Here is an 18,876-nt window from a genome sequence, read left to right on the forward strand (position 1 = left end):
CAGAAAGGCTCTCTTGTGCATTAGAGAAGAACAAAGACACAGGAGCAGCTCCTCAGGGGAGAAGATTTGGAATCACTAAAATTGCATCAAGAGTGAGGTGGCAGGATGGAGAACATGCTGGAATGTGTATTCATAGTCTTGTGGGTTCAGCTTGGATATAAGTTGCCGGTTAAGAGGTGAGAACTTATGGGCACATTTTTCCAAAGACGGGGAGGAGAGAGAGAGGAGTCTAGACACTGCTCATCCAGACTTTGTGTTGGGATTTTAAGCACTGCTGAACTGAAAGCTTTGTGTTGTTTCTGACTTTGTTCTCCTGAACAGGGCTGCGTGGAGAAGACCGAGTGGAGCAGAGTCCTCAGACCCTGAGAACCCAGGAGGGGGGCAGTCTCAGTCTCAACTGCAGCCACACCGTCAGCAGCTTCAGAGGGCTACAGTGGTATAGACAAGACCCCGGGAAGGGCCCTGAACTCCTCTTCCTTCTTAACTCAGCTGGGGATGAAAAGCAGAAAGAAAGACTGAGAGCCACCTTGTTAAAGAAGGGAAGTTCTCTGCACATCGAAGCCCCCAAACCCGAAGACTCGGCCACTTAGCTCTGCGCTGTGCAGACACAGTGCTCCCCAGGCACTCGCAGACTGTACCCAAACCCTGAGGCTACGGCTCTAGAATAAGGGTGTCTTTGCTGTTTTCCTTCCTCCTGAGCAACCAGAGACTCTTCCCAAGTGGTCCTATGGAGAACGAACTCTTGTGACGCAGCCAGACAGCAGAGATTACTGGGCATTCTGTCCAGGATCCTAGACAGTACCCCCCCACCCCGGGTGTCCATGGATCAGTCTGCTCTTTTAAACAGCCCAGAGCTTCCCCCGTGTAGATTCGAAAGGGATAGTGGTGGTATTGGAGTCTTGGTTTCCAGTCTTGGGCCCCTTGAAAAGATACCACAGGAATGCACCTTCTTCCCTGAAATAAATTTTTCGGCATTCTCTTATAATAATCTGGCCACATGTCTGTAAGAGAATCTTTCCCATTTTAATATATTCTCAAAGGTCATATCTCCACCAGCCCTATTACTACATTTTTCTTCTCCTTAATAATCAAGTTAGTTGACTGTCTAGACTTACTGTCTCCATTTCCTCAAGTCCCAGTCCTCCTCTCCTTGAACCTGTCTTCTGTGAGCATTACTCTGAGAGAAGCTCTCACTTAAACCAGTGGCTCTGGTGGTGATAAAGCCAATGATTATTTTTCAACCTCGTCTCATCTGAGATTCTCACTTTCTCATCCTTTTTAAAAATAAAATTTCTTTTTTAAAAATCAAAATAATACTCTCATTTATTTACAAAATCAAATAACACTCTCTTTTTCTTCCCACTCTTCCACATAGTCTATTTTTGCCTCCCCAGAGGAACCACTTTTTATTCTCAGGTGATGACACTGATGTTTATCTCAATATTCAAAATGTTTCTTGGCTTTCTCTTCTCTCTCTCTCTCTGTAACTGAGGTACAACACATATAATAAAATGTACAAAATGGAAGCTTAGAACTCAATGAAATTTTACACTTGTTAATATCTACATGCATAGTGTATATTATCTCTGGTTTTCTTCACTCAATATCTTTGCAATTCACTGGTGTCATTTTGTGTATGTCTTGTTTGTTCTTTTTTTAATTGATGCATAGAGTTCCTCTACATGAATATCTGACAATTTAATTATCCATCCTCCCAGAAGTAGATATTTGGGTTGTTTGGATTGATTACGGTTTTGTGCTATTGTGAAAAAAGCTGTGTGTGAGGGGGAAAAAACAGGTTTTTTTCCTTCTTGTGTAGGGAAAAACCGAGTTCTGCCCTATTATGTCCTTCTTTCCTATGAGTCTCCTTTACTACTCACACAAAACATTTCCAGTCAACAAATGTGTTTTTTCCCATACCAAGCAATTCTCTGCAATCCCACCTGAGTATCCTATTATTCTAGTCAGTTCTGACACTTTCTACATGAAAAAAGCATGCCAGTCACAAGACCAAGTGATCAACTGTGCTTCTGAACAAAAGACTGTAGATAGAAGATTCCCAAAACAAGACAAAACAAAACAAAACCCTGGGCTCAATTAATTTGCTAGAGTGACTCATGGAAATAGGAGAAATATTTCACTTATTTTTACCTGTTTATTATAAAAACCACTACAATATTGTAAAGTAATTAGCCTCCAACTAATAAAAATAAATGAAAAAAAAAAGGCTATGATAAAGGATGCAGATGAATATCCTGATGGAAGAGACGTGTAGGGTCAGGTTTGTGAGAGGAACTGTAGAGCTTCCATTTCCTCTCCAGGGACCACTCAGCTAGCACCTCTGTGTGTTCACTGATGGAAAGCTCTTCAGTAGGTCTGGGGTCTGGGCAGTGGTCCTACAAGATGACTCTCCAGCCCACTTGTTCTGCATTTTCATTTTAACTGCACTCCACAAATGATATAGCAAGTCCTACTTAACTGGCTAAGATCACCTATAAAATGTTGAATACAATTCTTCTTATTACCAAACTCAGAGGTAAAGCATTCCATATTTCACTGTGCCTATTAATTATAGTGTTTTTGATAAATATTCTTTATTTATTTAAATTGATTTTTAAATGTGAAACCAACTTTCATTTCTAGAGTTAAGTGCTTTTAGGAATGTTGTTTTGTCCTTTTTACATAATGAAACATTGATTTGGTATTATTTTATTGAGCACTTTCCCCCCATTTTCCTGAATGATACTAGTATTCGACTTTTTCTTTTCTATGTTAATATCAGATTTTGGTATCAAGATTGTAATGGTTCATTAGGTAACTTTCAATTTATGGCTTCTTTTCTACCTATAGAAGAATTTGTGTAGGGTTTTTAATGATTTAGAAACAATTTTCAGAAAGTTCACTATAGTGAGGCCATGTAGCATAGCCTTATGGGAGAAACTTGCTAATCCTTAAATTATGGATTCAGTTAGTTTAACAGATAAAGGGTTCTTTATACATTTATTTTTCTTTTATGACGGTTGATAAATTGTGTTTTTTTTCTGCTCATGTTTTATTATTTGCTACCTTTACTTTTTTTATTTTAACTTGCTACTTTTTCTAGTTCTTTGAGTTGAAACTTTGCCTATTAACTCTCAACATTTCTTCTTTCCTGACAAATATAATTTAAATTCATAAATTTGTCTCTAATTTCAAATATTTCTTGACTTACAATGGTGTTATGTGCCAAAAAACTTACCATAAGCTGATAATATCTTTAGTCAAAAGTTCATTTAATGCACATGAACTCTGAACATCATAGCTCAGCCTAGCCTACCTTAAACATGCTCAGAATGCTTATATTAGCCAACAGTTGGGCAAAATTATCTAATACAAAGCCTATCTTATAATTTGATGCTGACTACCACATATAATTTACTTGGCACTGTACTGAAAATGAAAAACTGAGTGGTTGTCTAGGTTCAGAATGGTTGTGTGTTGGTTGTTTACCTTTGCAGTCGAGTAACTGACTGGGAGCTGCAACTTGCTGCTGATGTTCAGCATTAAAAGACAGCATCATGCTAGCCCATGAAAAGATCAAAATTCAAAATTAGAAGTGCAGTTTCTACTGAATCCATATTATTTTTGTACCATCGTAAAGTTGGAAAACCATAAGTCAGGGACTTTCTGTACTGCCTTTGCTGCTTCTTACATGTTTTGATATGTCATATATTCATTATTATTCAGCTAAAATATTTCCATTTGAAGTGGGGATTTAACATCCTATGGTGATATTGTCAGGGACCTAAGAATGGCCAAATCCTGCCCTGCTCACCACAGGGAAGATTCCTGAAGATGCTGTATATATTAGCTTAATACAAACTGAAAGTGAAGAAGGACTTTTAGCTGATCCCTGGACCTAATTTCCTCCAGGACCTAATATCACTGGTCCTCTGATTACCTCTAGGAAAGGTGGGTTTGAGGTTCATGCCTAAGTAGAGTTTCCTACTTCCTTCTGAATCTAGAATAGCAAGTTCAGCATTCCTATAAGGATGACATGGAAAGATAGGACACACCTCAAACTGGCCAAGAGTTGATTTACTTTTCAGGCATCTGGGCTGATATAGAAAGAAGAGGCAGCCCATCCCAGGGCACTAAATTAGCCCTCTATAGAAATGCATTTATCACAGGTAGGCAAAACCTTCAAAATGCAGGAGCTATAAGCAGAATAAGTGGACTCTGGAGCCCTGTGTTTAAGTTAGACTGAGAACTCATCTCCTGGGCTTCTCTGGGGGCTCAGATGGTAAAGAATCCGCCTGCAGTGCAGGAGACACGGGCTCAACCCCTGGGCCAAGAAGATCCCCTGGAGAAGGGATTGGCTACTCACTCTAGTATGCTTGCTTGGAGAATTCCATGGACAGAGGAACCTGGCAGGATACCGTCCATGGGGTCGCAAAGAGTTGGACATGAATGAGCGAGTAGCAGTTTCACTTTTTTTTTCAATCTCCTACTCATAAATGGACTCTGAACGACAGAATCAGCCCTCCTCACTCCTCCTTTGTGGGTAGAAGAAGAGGGGAGGTTTACAAAGAAGGGAAGAAGTGGAAGCTTCCTGATTCAAGGAGAGGTATTCTTATCCATACCTCCTGGTTTTGTTCAGTTTTAATCTTTTGGGTTTTTAGCTTTATAGTCTGCCCAATGTCTTCAGTGGACTAGATCCGAGAATTATCATGAGATTCTTGTTTCTACCTGCTGTCTTTTTGTCATTCTCATCTTCAACACCAGAGTCTTTATTATCATTTATTGAACCACTACCATATGCCAGGTCCATTGTTCAGCACTTTGGATACTCCTTCTGTAATCTAAAACCCACAAAGTAATATTAATCTATCCTCAGGTAAGGAAACTGAGCCTTAAACATGTTTAAAGATGAAGGGATTTCTGAGATAAATGCTGCAGGCAACATAAAATGAGAATTAAAAAACACAAACTCCAGAGTTAAACAGTTCAAAAATATTTCTGCTATACAGCAGAAAGTAACATAACATTGTAAACCAGCTATACTTCAACAAGAATTAATTTAAAGTGTAAATAACCAGTTTGAATAAGTCCAAAAAATCTTTGCAAGTCAGAAATAAGTCTACTTACTCTTTGACACCTGTATAGTATATTATAATATAGATATATCATAACATATTGAATATTTGTATTGAAGGATATTTAAATATCCTTGCTGCATACAATATGCAATTTTATAATGTATTTATAAGGCTATTTCTTAAAAAATTCTCAGACAAGTGGAATTTCTGGCCAATGACATGTGAATAGTACCTAGGAATCTTATTTAGCTTATACTTCATTATAGGATGTCAAAGTGCCTATTTCCTGATTTATCACACACATTAAATGTGAATATTAATGATTCTTAACTCTTTTTGCAATCTGATGGCTGAGAAATTATAGAAAGGGGTTTTCAAGAAAGTGTGAATTAAAGAAAACAATTCTTAAGAACTGAAGTGGCAAGAGGAGGGAGCAGTTACAGGAATGTGAAGAGGTTCAGCTGCAGCTGTGCGGTGAAACTTACAATTTCTTCTTTTCTAACATAAGCATTTAGGCTTACAATTCTCTCTAGGTACATGTGTGTATTAGTTACTCAGTAGTGTCTGAGTCTTTGTCACTCCGTGGACTGTAGCCCACCAGGCTCCTCTCTCCATGGAATTTTCCAGGCAAGAATACTGGAGTGGGTTGTCATTCCTATCTCCAGGGGATCTTCCCCATCCAGGGATCGAACTTGGTTCTCCCGCATTGCAGGCAGATTCTTTACTGTTTGAGCCATCAGAGAAGCCCCTCTAGGTACATACTTAGCCACATTCTGCAAATCTGATGTGGTAAAAATTGTTTTCCCTAGGAGGAGGGAAAGAGGAGGGAAAGAGATAAGCATTTCTCTGGCAACGCTGGGCTTGATCTGGAGATGACAGTGTTTCCATGGCAACCTCGCACTCCTGGCAGATGGGTTTCTGGCGGGTCCTCCTCCGTGCCTCTGTGACTTGCTCTGATTGGCTGGGCTGACTCTGTGTTTCCTGTAGAAAGTTTTGAACACAGGAGGCAGCAAAGCAGGTCTTTTATCCTGCGAGTCCTTGAATATTCTACAGACACAAGAATTCAGTTCTCCAGTGAGTCTAAATGACAGAAGGAATGGACAAATCCCTGAGCCTGCTCATCCTTTGGTTACAACTAAACTGTGAGTTAGAGGGATTTGGAAATGGGCAAAGAATGGGCGACTCCCGGATATTCCTCCCCAGGGAAGACAGAAAGTCAGGGAGTTGTACCTGCATGGTTTCCGGGAGTTCCTGTGGAGAGCGAAAAAGTAAATTTAAAATTAGTTTCCAAAAAATAATCAGCCGCTGACCAGCCTGTCTCTGTTTTCTCTTTCTGAACAGGCGTGAACAGTAAGCAGGACGTGAGTCAGAGTCCTGAAGCTCTGAGCGTGAGAGAGGGAGACAGCGTGGATCTCAACTGCAGTTACCCTGACAGCGCTCTGTACTTCCTGCAGTGGTTTAGGCAGGATCCCGGGAAAGGGCTCACATCCCTATTGTCAATTCAGGCGAATCAGAAAGAGCAAACAAGTGGGAGAATTACAGTCTCGTTGGATAAACCATCAGGACACAGTGCTTCACACATTGCGACTTCTCAGCACAGTGACTCGACCACCTAGCTCTGAGCTGTGGGCCACGGTGCGCAGAGGGAGCCTGTTCCCAGGACTCAAATTGCAGATGGGGCTCCAACCACGTCCTGGCTTGGCGCTGAGGAAACTTCTTCCATTATGGGGTTTTCTATATTGACTTTCCTTCCAGAAAGATGCAATTAGCAAGGGTAGGATGATTTGAGAGAATAGCATTGAAGCATGTATATTACCATAGGTAAAATAGATGACCAGTGCAAGTTCCATGCATGAAGCAGGACACCCAAAGCCCACGCTCTGGGACAACCTGGAGGGATAGGGTGGCAGGGGAGGTGGGAGGGGTGCTCAGGATGGTGGGGACACAGGTATACCTGTGGCTGATTCATGTTCATGTATGGCAAAAACCATCACAATATTGTAAAGTAATTATCCTCCAATTAAAATAAATAAATTAATTTTTAAAATCTGATAAAATGATCTAAAATTATATTGTGAAATCTTTGATCATTAGATTTTCATCAACTTCAATTTAAATTATAGTTTTACAATCTAAATGGGAAAAGAATTTGAGAAGGAATAGATACGTGTATATTTATAACAGAATCACTTTGATATACACCTGAAAATAACACAACATTGTCAACCAGCTCTTCTCTAATATAAAATAAAAAGTCAAAAAATAATAGTCTTGTTGAGTTTAAGTAACATTTCACACAGTTCACTCTTTTAAATGAACACCTAAGTGTGCGTCTAGTATATTCACAACACGGCACAATCATTGCCTCTATCTAGATCTGAAACCTTGTCATCACGCCGAAAGGAAACCACGCGCCCATGACACAGTCATTCCCCGCGCTCCCCACGCACACGTCCCTGGGAGCCACCCACCTGCTTTCTGACCACGGGTTTGCTTATTCTACACATTTCATGCAAGTGGGATCTTACGATACATGGCATTTTGGCATTGTTGACTTTACTTAGCATAATACTTCGGAAGTTCATTCAACTCAGGACCAACAGCTAGTGTTAGTTAGTGAAAGGCTCTCAGTCGAGTCCAACTCTTTGTGACTATAGAGTCCATGGAATTCTCCAGGCCAGAATACTGGAGTGGGTAGCCTTTCAATTCTCCAGGGCATCTTTCCAACTCAGGGATCAAACCCATGTCTCCCGCATTGCAGGTGGATTCTTAACCTGCTGAGCCACAAAGGAAGCCACAAGGGAAGCCCAAGAATACTGGGGAGCATATTCCTTCTCCAGTGGGTCTTCCCTGCCCAGGAATCGAACTGGGGTCTCCTGCATTGCAGGCAGATTCTTTACCAAGTGAGCTATGACAGAAGCCTAGGACCAACTGGAGAAAGGCAAATGTTCATCCTTAGCCAATCACATGGGATGCCATACTGCTAATTAGCCTGCTGACATTGTCCCTGTTCTTTCCACTCCCCTCCACCTGTCTGTTTTGCTAGAACTTTGTCAGTTTTACTGATCCTCTTAAAGAACCAACTCTTTGTTTCATTGATTTTCTCTATTGTTTATCTCTTTTAAATTTCATTGATTTCTCCTTTTATCTTTATTATTTTCTTATGCTTGTTTTGGATTAATTTATCTTTTCCTTGTCCAGGTTCTTCAGGTAGAAGCTTAGATAATCTGAGATTTTATTCTTTTTTAACCTTTGCATGTGGTGCTAAAATTTCACTCTCAATACTTCTTTGGCTGTGTCCCCCCAATTTTGGTATGCTGTATTTTAATTTTTATTCAGCTTGTGGGAAATTCAATGATTTCTCTTGAGACATTCTCTATGACACATAAATTATTAAGAAGTGTGTTGTTTGGTTGCGAAATGTTTGGGAATTTTCTGGTATCTTTCTGTTATTTATTTATACTATTATTTCATTGTGGTTGGAGAACATACTCTTTATATTTCTGTTCTTTTACATTAGATTTGTTGAGTTTTTTTTAGGTCCCAGGATTTGGACTTACCTGGTATATATTCCACGGACACTTGACAAGAAGTATATTCTCCTCTGGTTGGGTGGAGTGTTGTATAGCTGAGAATTAAATCCTACTGGTTAATGGTGTTATTGAGTTCTTCTATATATGTGCTGATTTTCTGGCAAGTTATTCTACCAGTTGTTGAGAGAGGAATATTGAAGTATTTAGCTATATTTCTAGATTTGTCTCTTTTCTTTTTAGTTCTAATTTTTGTTCCACTTATTTTTCAGCTCTGTTAGTTGGTACATACACATTTAGGATTACTATGTCTTCTCAGTAAATTATCCTCTTCATCAGTAGATAATGTTTCTCTGTCTCTCGTAATGTTCTTTGTTCAGGAGTCTGTCTACTTTATCTGATGTTAATATAGCCATTATACTTTCCTTTGATCAATGTTTGCATAATACATCTTTCCCCATCCTTTTACTTTCAAGATGACCATGTCTTATTTGAAATTAATTTCTTTCAGACAGTCATAGTTGGGTCGTGTTTCTTAATCCACTTTTTGTCTGAACTGTTTTGTCACTGGTGTGTTCAGATCGACTTCTGTGTCTTAGTTTTTGTGTGTGGATCACTTGTTTTTAATGTCTTGATATTTTAGGGCTTATTCTTCCATTTTATTTGATTTTTTCTTTGCGCTTTTTTTTTTGTCCCCTATGTTTTTCCTTCTAACCTCCTGTGAGTTATTCAACATTTTCTAGGATTACACTTCAATTTATCTGCAGTGATTTTGTGTGTGTGTGTTAGTTGCTCAGTTGTGTCTGACTCTTTGCGATCTCATGGACTGTAGCCTACCATGGAATTCTCTAAACAAGAATACTGGAGTGCATAGCCATTCTCTTCTCCAGGGCATCGTGTCGACCCAGGGACTGAACCCAGGTTTCCCGCACTGTAGGAAGATTCTTTTACAGTCTGAGTCACAAGGGAAGCTCCTATAACATTTCAGTCTGTTCACTTCAGTCGCTCAGTCATGTCTGACTCTTTGTGACCCCATGAACCACAGCATGCCAGGCCTCCCTGTCCATCACCAACTCCCGGAGTTTACTCAAACTCATGTCCATCGAGTTGGTGATGCCATCCAGCCATCTCATCCTCTGTCGTCCCCTTCTCCTCCTGTCCCCAATCCCTCCCAGCATTGGCTTTTCCAATGAGCCAACTCCTCGCATGAGGTGGCCAAAGTATTGGACATTAGCATCACTCCTTCCAATGAACACTCAGGACTGACTTCCACTAGGATGGACTGGTTGGACCTCCTTGCAGTTCAAGACATTCTCAAGAGTCTTCTCCAACACCAGAGTTCAAAAGCATCAATTCTTTGGTGCTCAACTTTCTTCACAGTCCAACTCTCACATCCATACATGACCACTGGAAAAACCATAGCCTTGACCAGATGGACCTCTGTTGGCAAAGTAATGTCTCTGCTTTTTAACATATCTAGGTTGGTCATAACTTTCCTTCCAAGGAGTAAGCATCTTTTAATTTCATGGCAGCCTATAGCATTTATACATGTCTTATTGTATAGCTGTTTTTATATGGTTGCTCCAGTTATTGCATTTACATAACATAGTCTATTGGTAATATTATTTTACCTATTTGAATGAAGTATATAAATATTGCCTCCCTTTACATCTATTTATTCTCCCCTATTCATAAAATAATTTTCTTTAGTATTTCCTCCATGTGTGTCTAGAGCCTAGACAGTATTATAATTTTTCCCAGATATATAATTATATTATATTATTATATATGTTATTATATAACACATTTAATATGCTATAAAATATTTCCACCAAATATAATTTAGGAAATTCAAGAGGAAAAGTCTATTGTATTCATCCATATTTTTGCTTATTGTATTCTTTATTTCTTCTTGTTGTTTCAAGACTGCTTCCTTTGTAATTTTATTTCTGTTTATAGAGCTTCCTTTAGACATTATTTTAGGAAAGGTCTTCTGGTGACCACTTTTCTTAGTTTTCCTTCAACTGAGAATGTCTCAATTTTGCCTTTATTATTGAAGGCTTCTGGATTAATGGCTCTTCTCTTTCTGCAGTTGAAATATATTGGATTATTTCCTTCTGGCTCATAGTTAAATCTGGAAACTAAAAAAATTGTAATATTGTGATTTTATGTTTCATTCTAAAAATTATTTTATATCCAACACTTAAAAGTTGAAGGATAGCTGATTGACAATGTTATGCTAATTTCTTCTGTAGAGCAAAGAGACTCAGTTATACATATATAGACTTTCTATTTTCTTTTCCATTATTGTTTACCCCTGGATATTGAATATAGTTCCCTGTGCTATACAGTAACACAGGGAATTTTTAACTCACAATTCTGTTTTTTTTTAAAAAGCCAAATAGTTCAAGGCTGACAACATATAAATCCTCTTCTGTAGATAGTCATAATGCTTTGAAATTCAACCACAGAAGGGCAGTAAAAAGGTGGGGCATGTTAACGAAAACAGTGAGCTTCTCCATAGTTCTCTGTTTGGCCTCTGGAGGGCACTGCTGCCTAAATTGGAAATTGGTTTTCTGTAAAAGATCAGAAGAACCTCACAAAAACCCTATGGTTTAAAGAGATATTCTGACCATTTTTTACACAGTGAGATGTAAAGCATCTCAGACACCAGAGATAGGCATTTTGTTAAGACAGCTTCTCTTCCTAACAACCTCCCTACAATCTCCATCAGAAGAAATATATATCCTTTGTCATTCTTAACTTCAGAGAAACCTGGGTTCAAGTCAGCCAGTCTTCAAACTTATTTGTGGGGAACCCGTTAGAAAGGAGCTCACTGCCTCTTCACTGCTCCACTATGACCTTGGTGTTCACCTTGATGCTTGAGATGTTCCTGTTTCTGAGTGAGTGTTACTCCATTTTACTCCTTTGTCCACACATGGAATATTGCTCCATGTTGAATAGGGACTTTTTGTCTTAGCTGAGTTCACTGATTCAGCACTGATGTTTCATCAGGAGCTGGAGCCCAGTTGTGACCCAGCCTGATGACCACATCACTGTCTCTGAAGGAGCCTGTCTGGAGCTGAGGTGCAACTACTCATCTTCTGTTTCACCATACCTCTTCTGGTCCGTGCAGTACCCGGACCAGGGACCCCAGCTTCTCCTGAAGTACGTGTCTGGAGACAATCTTGTTTCAGGCATCAAAGGTTTTGAGGCTGAACTTAGGAAGAGTGAGAAGTCCTTCCACCTGAGGAAAATAACAGCTCATTGGAAAGACTCGGCCCAAGTACTTCTGTGCTCTGAGTGACACAGTGCCTGGGGCTGCAGGAGGAGCTGAACACAAACCTCCTGGACCCTGTAGCTCAGTCTTTGTTATATTAGGAGGTTGGCATGTTCTGTGAAGGCAAACAGCACAGACAATACAGAATCCTGGAAGTGTTTCGTTCCCGTGGGCATCTTAGATTCTTCTTTTCTTCATTTTTTCTTGTCTTTTCTATTCTTTTTTTCTTTATCATTTTCCAAAGGAAAGACTCCTGTTTTCTGAAATTTGGCATTTTTGTCCTCTAGAATCAGAATTCTAGGGAAAATGAGGCCGTAAAATTTTCAACAAGCTGGAGAAAGCTACTTACTCCCGTGTCATTTGGAATAGTGATGGGCTGAGATATAATAGCTTGAGGTTGGCCATGTGAGTTGATACAACACAAGTCAGAGAATTTGCTTTACAATACTAATCTCATCTCTCAAGCAAACAAAAAGCCCAGGACAATGCCTTATTTCTAACTGCATTATCTCCAGACTATTTTGCTAGTATCCTAAGAAGCTTCTTTCCTTAAAGGATTTCAGCTCTTTGACTAAAGTGTTTGGGACTGGTTGAGCTAATTACTGTTGGCACATAAGGATGTATATGGGTGACCTTTCCAAACACAATATAGTGTGAAGCAAAAAACGTTCTCCTTTATTCATCAGTCTCCATTAATAGGCTTCCCAGGTGGTGCAGTGCTAAAGAATCTGCCTGCCAATCCAGGAGACACAAGGGCATCCTCCCTAATGAGGAGGAAGATGAGGAGTGCAGTGAAGAGGTGGTTAAGTCATCTGTATGGGGAAGTTCTTCTGGGTCTGTGTTTATCTTTGGCCAGATATCTCTCTCCTTTTCCCACATCAGACCTGTTTTAGGACACTCCTGAAACATGCACGTGCATCTTTTTGCCAAGATGAATTCCAGCACAGAGCTTTGTGGGATGCTTGGCATCATCTGTTATGAGGTGCTGCCACCTCCTTTTTGAGCTCTGAGGAGTCTCTCTGTGCCTGCACAGTTTTCCTTGACCTCTTGACTTCAGAAGTGGTCACTTTTTTACTATAGCAGAGCTCAGCTCCTGCTGTTAATTGTCTTGGTTACTGAGGCTAATTAGCATGACAGGTTAATGAATCTGAGAGAAGAGGTGTGGGGGCAAGGAGTTTATTCAGAAAGCTGGCTGACCAAGAAGATGGCAGACTAATATCTCAAAATAACCATCTTGTCTGGGTCTGGATGCCAGGTTCTTTTACAGAACAGGGAGGGGGAAGGTGAGGAAACAAATTAAAAAGGCAAAATTAATCTTGTAAACATCTCCTAGAATGGCAAGCCTCAGGCAGGGGATGTATTAATTTCTTCTTTCCTACCATCCACAGGTGGACAGGTCATGAACAAAAACCCTTTAGCAGTCAAGCCGAGGGGCTGATTCTCTGAGGCAGCCCATTATGTATGATTATAATAACAAAAGCAGTGAAAAGCAAGTCAAAGGAACAGTTCCAACAAGGTAGAATTGGTTCTTCCCTCAGTATTTGGAGTGTGTAGGGAAAACAAAGCTTGAATTTTACTCTGCTTGACAAATACCAGCTGTATAGCCCAGGGGCCCATCTACCTCCTACCTCCAAAACTCATTCTGAGTTTTCATGTGTTCAGTCGCTCAGTCGGGTCTTACTCTTTGCCATCCCCTGGACTATAGCCCTCCAGGCCCCCCTGGCCATTGGATTTGCAAGGCAAGAATACTGGAGCTGGTTGCCATTTCCTTCTCCAGAGGACCTTCCTGACTCAGAGATCGAATTCCCATCTCTTTCATCCCCTGAATTGGCAAGTATATTCTTTACCACTCCATCCCCTGGAAAACTCTTTCAAATGGGGGTTAGTAATAATAGAGGAGGATAATTTTGTGTGAAGAAAAGCTAAATCATTATCGGCATATAAGAAGCATGCTTTTTGATGAATAGTCCTTTCAATTAATAGCTCTGTCTCATTCCCTGATTCAAGCACTAGACATTTATAACCATAATGCAAAATATCTATATTTACATTGATTGTTATTATCTTTATCTGCGTCGTTATCTTTATCCATAGCTCTCAGGAAAGTCCCCTGGATCAAACAGGGAGTCATAAACAAAAGGTAAGATGGAAAATTTTGAAGTATAGATACCAGCTTTTTCTGATATTTTTCCACTTTTATTGCCTAAGTTTTATTTATTAATATATATCAGGAGAAAATAGGAACTTCCATTTCACAAGTTCAAAATTATGTATAAAACATTGAATGTCATCTTTTCCCTCCACTCTCACCCCTCTTTAACCTGTTTTTAGTTCAGCTGAGACCAGAGGGTGGGGCTCCCTGTCACAGAGTATCAGCTGAGCAGGGTTTGTTGTCTGAGCTGATTGGTTGCAGGAGCTGAAACATCCAGACAAGTCGTGACACTCACCATCCAGGGTTTGCTATGTATCTTGTGAATGTTTTCCAGCAACAAGGCAAAGCGTCATGAAAAGGCTAGTGGACACTGTACTGGGGCTTTTGTTTGCCCAGGTTTGCTGTGAGTTGGGACTGCCCCACAGGGGAATCTGAAGGAATGAGCAGCTTCTCTTTTGTTGAAGGAGGAAGAGGAGCTGACAAGTCCTGCAGACTTTCCATCCTTATCATTTATGGGGTTGGGGGTGTACTTTCCGGGTTTTGCAGGAGCTCTGTGACCCTCACCTGTGACTGTTTCTCTTCTTTTCATCAGGTGTGAGAGGGATGGATGTGGTGCAGAGTCCCCCAGCCCTGAGTCTCCAGGAGGGAGCCAGCTCTACTCTGCAGTGTAATTTCTCCACCACCCCAGACAATGTGCAGTGGTATCTTCAGAACCCCGGGGGCCACCTCATCCGCCTGTTTTACATTCCTTCAGGGACAAAGCGAGATGGAAGATTAAATGCCACGACAGTCCCTAGAGAACGCCGAAGCTCACTGCACATTTCCTCTTCGCGGACCACAGACTCGGGCACTTACTTCTGTGCTGCGCAGCACGGTGCTCCCCAGGCACCTGCGGCCTCTACAGGAACCCTCCCGGGGCTCAGCCCCTCCTCCAGCCTCAGTCACACCGTGAGGCCCCCACAGGGCATTTGCAGTGCTTCATGTTACTCACCTGCATCAGAACAGCTTTAACCACAGACACTTCTTGGCCTACAGATTACGGACTTCGGTCTCTACCTCCCCTTTTCAGTCTGTCTCCTTCTGCAATAGAAACTTTGAACTGGGAACTAGCAGAGTAGTTGATACGAGGATAGAATTAAAATAAATATTTAACCACAGCTTCCCAGGTGGCTCAGTGGTAAAGAATCTGCCTACCAATGCAGGAGACGCAGGAGACATGGGTTTGATCCCTGGGTAGGGCAGATCCTCTGGAGGAGGAAACGGTAACCCATTCGAGTATTCTTGGGAAAGACTGGGAAAGCTCATGGACAGAGGAGCCTGGTGGGCTAACAGTCCATGGGGTCTCAAAGAGTTGGACTGACTGAGTGACCGAGCATGCATGCTGAACTCAGAAATGTTAAAAAGTGAAAGGAATGAAATGAAATCACTCCATAAAGATATTATCCAGCTTAGTTGCCTTCTCCAGAATGTTCAAATCTGCCTCACCATGAAGTGTTCCAACAGACAACTGCAAATATTAACATGCCATCCTACTACTCTGGAAAGCATACAAAAAATGTTTGCTCAATGTTTAATATGAACTTGATAAGTTAAAACAAATGAATTCTCTTATAGTTCTGGGTTGAAGAAGTATGAAAGCAATTTTGCTTGGCTGGCTGATAGGTTTCCTCTAGAGGCTTTAAGGAAAAATCCATTACCTTGCATTTTTCTAGCTTCTGGAGGTCACTTGGAATCCTTGGGTCATAGCCCTTCCTTGAATCACTGCAACCTCTTCTACCACCTCAGCTCCTTTCTCTTCTGGAGTCAAATACTCTTCTGCTTCTAAGGTGTAGGAAATTAGTAAATAAACAGAAACTCATTTAAATAGAGTTGGGAGACAGGGGGAGCTCTCATACCCTGTGAAGATAAGAGGATTAAAGGGCAGAAGAAAGATGCCACCCCTTTTCCAGGCAAACACTGGGCCAGTGAAAAACCATGGACTCTGTTTACTTTGTGTGTGTGAGTGTGTGTTTGTGTGTGAGTGTGTGTGCGTGCATGTGTGTGTGTGTGTGTGTGTCTGTGTGTGTGAGTGTGTGTGTGTCTGTGTGTGTGAGTGTGAGTGTGTGTGTCTGTGTGTGTGTGAGTGTGTGAGTGCACGTATGTGTGTGTGAGAGTGTGTGTGTGTGTGTCTGTGTGTGAGTGTGTGTGTGTGCATGCGTGTGTGTGTATGTGTGTGTGCAGGGGCTTCTCTCGTTGCCGAGCACTATCTCTAAAGTGCGTGGGCTCCGTAGTTGCAGCACATGGACTCTCTAGTTATGGCACATGGGCTTAGTTGCCTGGTGGCATATGGGATCTTAGGTCCCTACCAGGGATTGAACCCCATCCCCTGCATTGGAAGGCAGATTCTTGAGCACTGGACCACCAGGGACATCCCAATGTAAACAAATGTAAACGTCTGTTTACAGTAGCCCTCCCAACTTCCTTTTCTTCTCTATAAGATCGTTCTTCTCTTGTCCTGTGGGACTTGCATGAGGCTTGCCATGGTTGCAGACCCCAAATTGCAATCCTTTGCTGATCCCAGCTAAACTCATCTTTCTAGAAAAATATCTGATAGTCTTTTTTTTTTCTCGTGTCAGCAAAGGATGCATTGTTATGTATAGGACCTACCCAGATAATCCAGAATAATTTGCATTGAGAGAGTCAATTCCTAGGCAGGTTGATAAGAAGTCCAGGGGTCCCCAAGGAGAGAGGTGTCTGGAATTCTCAAGCAGGAAGAAAGGACAAATTTTTTCCCCTCTACATTCCTTAGGATTGTATAACAATAATGTATCCTGCTTGAGGACAGTCTCTGGAAAAAACCTTCTGGCTAATCTTATTATCTTAAAATGTAAATTATGGGAGTAGGTCTAGTGAGGTCTTTACAGCCTCCAGACATTCTTTTGATTCACTGTAATAACTAAGTAGAGAGCATATAACTCCATGACTAACACTAGCAAGGGGGTACTCTTTCTGCCCCCTTCTGATGCCTATGTCAGAAGCTTTCTCTATCTCCTTTATACTTTAATAAAACTTTATTACACAAAATCTCTGAGCGATCAAGCCTCGTCTCTGGCCCCGGATTGAATTCTTCTCCTCCAGAGGCCAAGAATCCTGGCATCTTTGAGTGGTTCAGCAAGAACCTTTCAGTATCAAGATCCTTCAACTAATCCTACACCTAAAGTCTACTTTGCCACATTTTTATCTAATTAAAACTTTTAAAATTGAAACATAGTTGACTTATGATACTATATTAGTTTCAGATGTACAGCATAGTCATTTGATATTTTTGATAAATTACATACCATACAAAATTATTATAAAATGTTGATCATATTTCCTTTGGTGTACATTACAAACTTATGATTTATTTATTTTATAACTGAGTGTGTACCTCTTAATTCCTTTCACCTATTGCACTCCTACACTCACTTCTCTCCCATCCAGTGACCACTAGTTGTTTCATTATATCTGTCAGTTTGTTTCTATTTTGTTATATTTGTTTTTCAGATTCCACATATATGTATTAAAACATAGTTTATTTGTCTCACTCTGACTTATTTCAATAAGTATAATACCCTCTGGGTCTATCCATGTTGTCCCAAATGGCAAGATTTTAATTTTTTATGGTAATATTTCACTATTTATATCTATATTGATCTATCTATCTATCATCTAGATCTTCTTTATCCATTCATCGATGATATGAATGAACACTGAGATGTCTTCAATATCTTGACTATTGTAAATAATGTTTCTGTGAACATTGGGGTGCCTATATATTTTTGAACTAGCCCTTTTGTTTTCTTTGGATAAATACCCAGGAGTGGAAGTTCTATATCATGTAGTAGTACTATTTTTAATTAAAAAAATAAAAAATTGTCAATTTGCTGTTATCTTTCCCACCACAACCACTAAAACCAGATAGGATCCTATTCACTATCTCTTTCCCCCCGAAGGTGCTACCTCCTTTCCAAGCAATTGAGGAAGGATAAGACTTCAGGTTGCAGACACCATTCCATTTTTAATCTGGGGAGGGCAGAGCAGGGAAAACCTCCATACTGTTTTCCACAGAGGCTGCACCAGTTTATATTACTACCAACAGTTCACAAATATTCCCTGTTCTCCACATCCTCACTAACTCCTGTTATTTCTTGCCTTTTTGATGACAGCCCTAGTAAGGTGATTTGCTGATTTGTTGTTCTCATTTGCATTTTACAGATGACTAAAGATATTGAGCATCTTTTCATGTGCCTGTTGGCCATCTGTATGTCTTTTCTGGTAAAATGCCTATACAGGGCCTCTGCCTAATTTAAAATAAGATCATGTTTTTTATATCAAATGTATAAGTTCTTTATATATTTTGGATATTAAATCCTTGCTGACATGTTGTTTGCAAATGTCTTTTCCTTTTCAGATTTCCTTTTCTTTGTGTTAATGGTTTTCTTCTCTGTTCAAGAGTTTAGTTTGATTAGAAAAAAATATTATAAAGATGAATGTCACAGAGCATACTGTCTATATTTTCTTTTAGGAGTTTTATGATTTCAGTTCTTACATTTTAGTCTTTAAAGCATTTTGAGTTATTTTTATTCATGCTGTGAGAAAAATTTCTAGTTTAATTCTTTTACATGTAGCTGTTCAGTTTGCTCAAAATCTACTTATTGAAGAATCTGTCTTTCCCCCCACTGCATATTCTTGCCTCTTTTGTCATAGATTGATTGATCATAGCTGCATGGGTTTATTTTGGTTTTATTTTGTCCCATTTATCTATGTCTGTTTTTGTGCCAGTACCATACAATTTTGGATTACTATGACTGTGTA

At 40.2% G+C, this 18,876-nt stretch overlaps 2 gene segments (V, D, J or C); both read left to right on the plus strand.

The window, feature by feature from the left end:
• The first annotated feature begins 6,084 nt into the window (after positions 1 to 6,084).
• On the plus strand, positions 6,085 to 6,956 carry LOC122704651. The segment is given in 2 exon segments: positions 6,085 to 6,220; positions 6,420 to 6,956. Coding segments are annotated over 2 exon segments (333 nt in total).
• A 7,374-nt stretch (positions 6,957 to 14,330) lies between these two features.
• Positions 14,331 to 15,051, plus strand: LOC122705703. The segment is given in 3 exon segments: positions 14,331 to 14,443; positions 14,633 to 14,707; positions 14,795 to 15,051. Coding segments are annotated over 3 exon segments (384 nt in total).
• Positions 15,052 to 18,876: the final 3,825 nt, after the last annotated feature.

Source organism: Cervus elaphus, chromosome 12 (assembly GCF_910594005.1).
Source record: "Cervus elaphus chromosome 12, mCerEla1.1, whole genome shotgun sequence".
NCBI classification, from domain to species: Eukaryota; Metazoa; Chordata; class Mammalia; order Artiodactyla; family Cervidae; genus Cervus; species Cervus elaphus.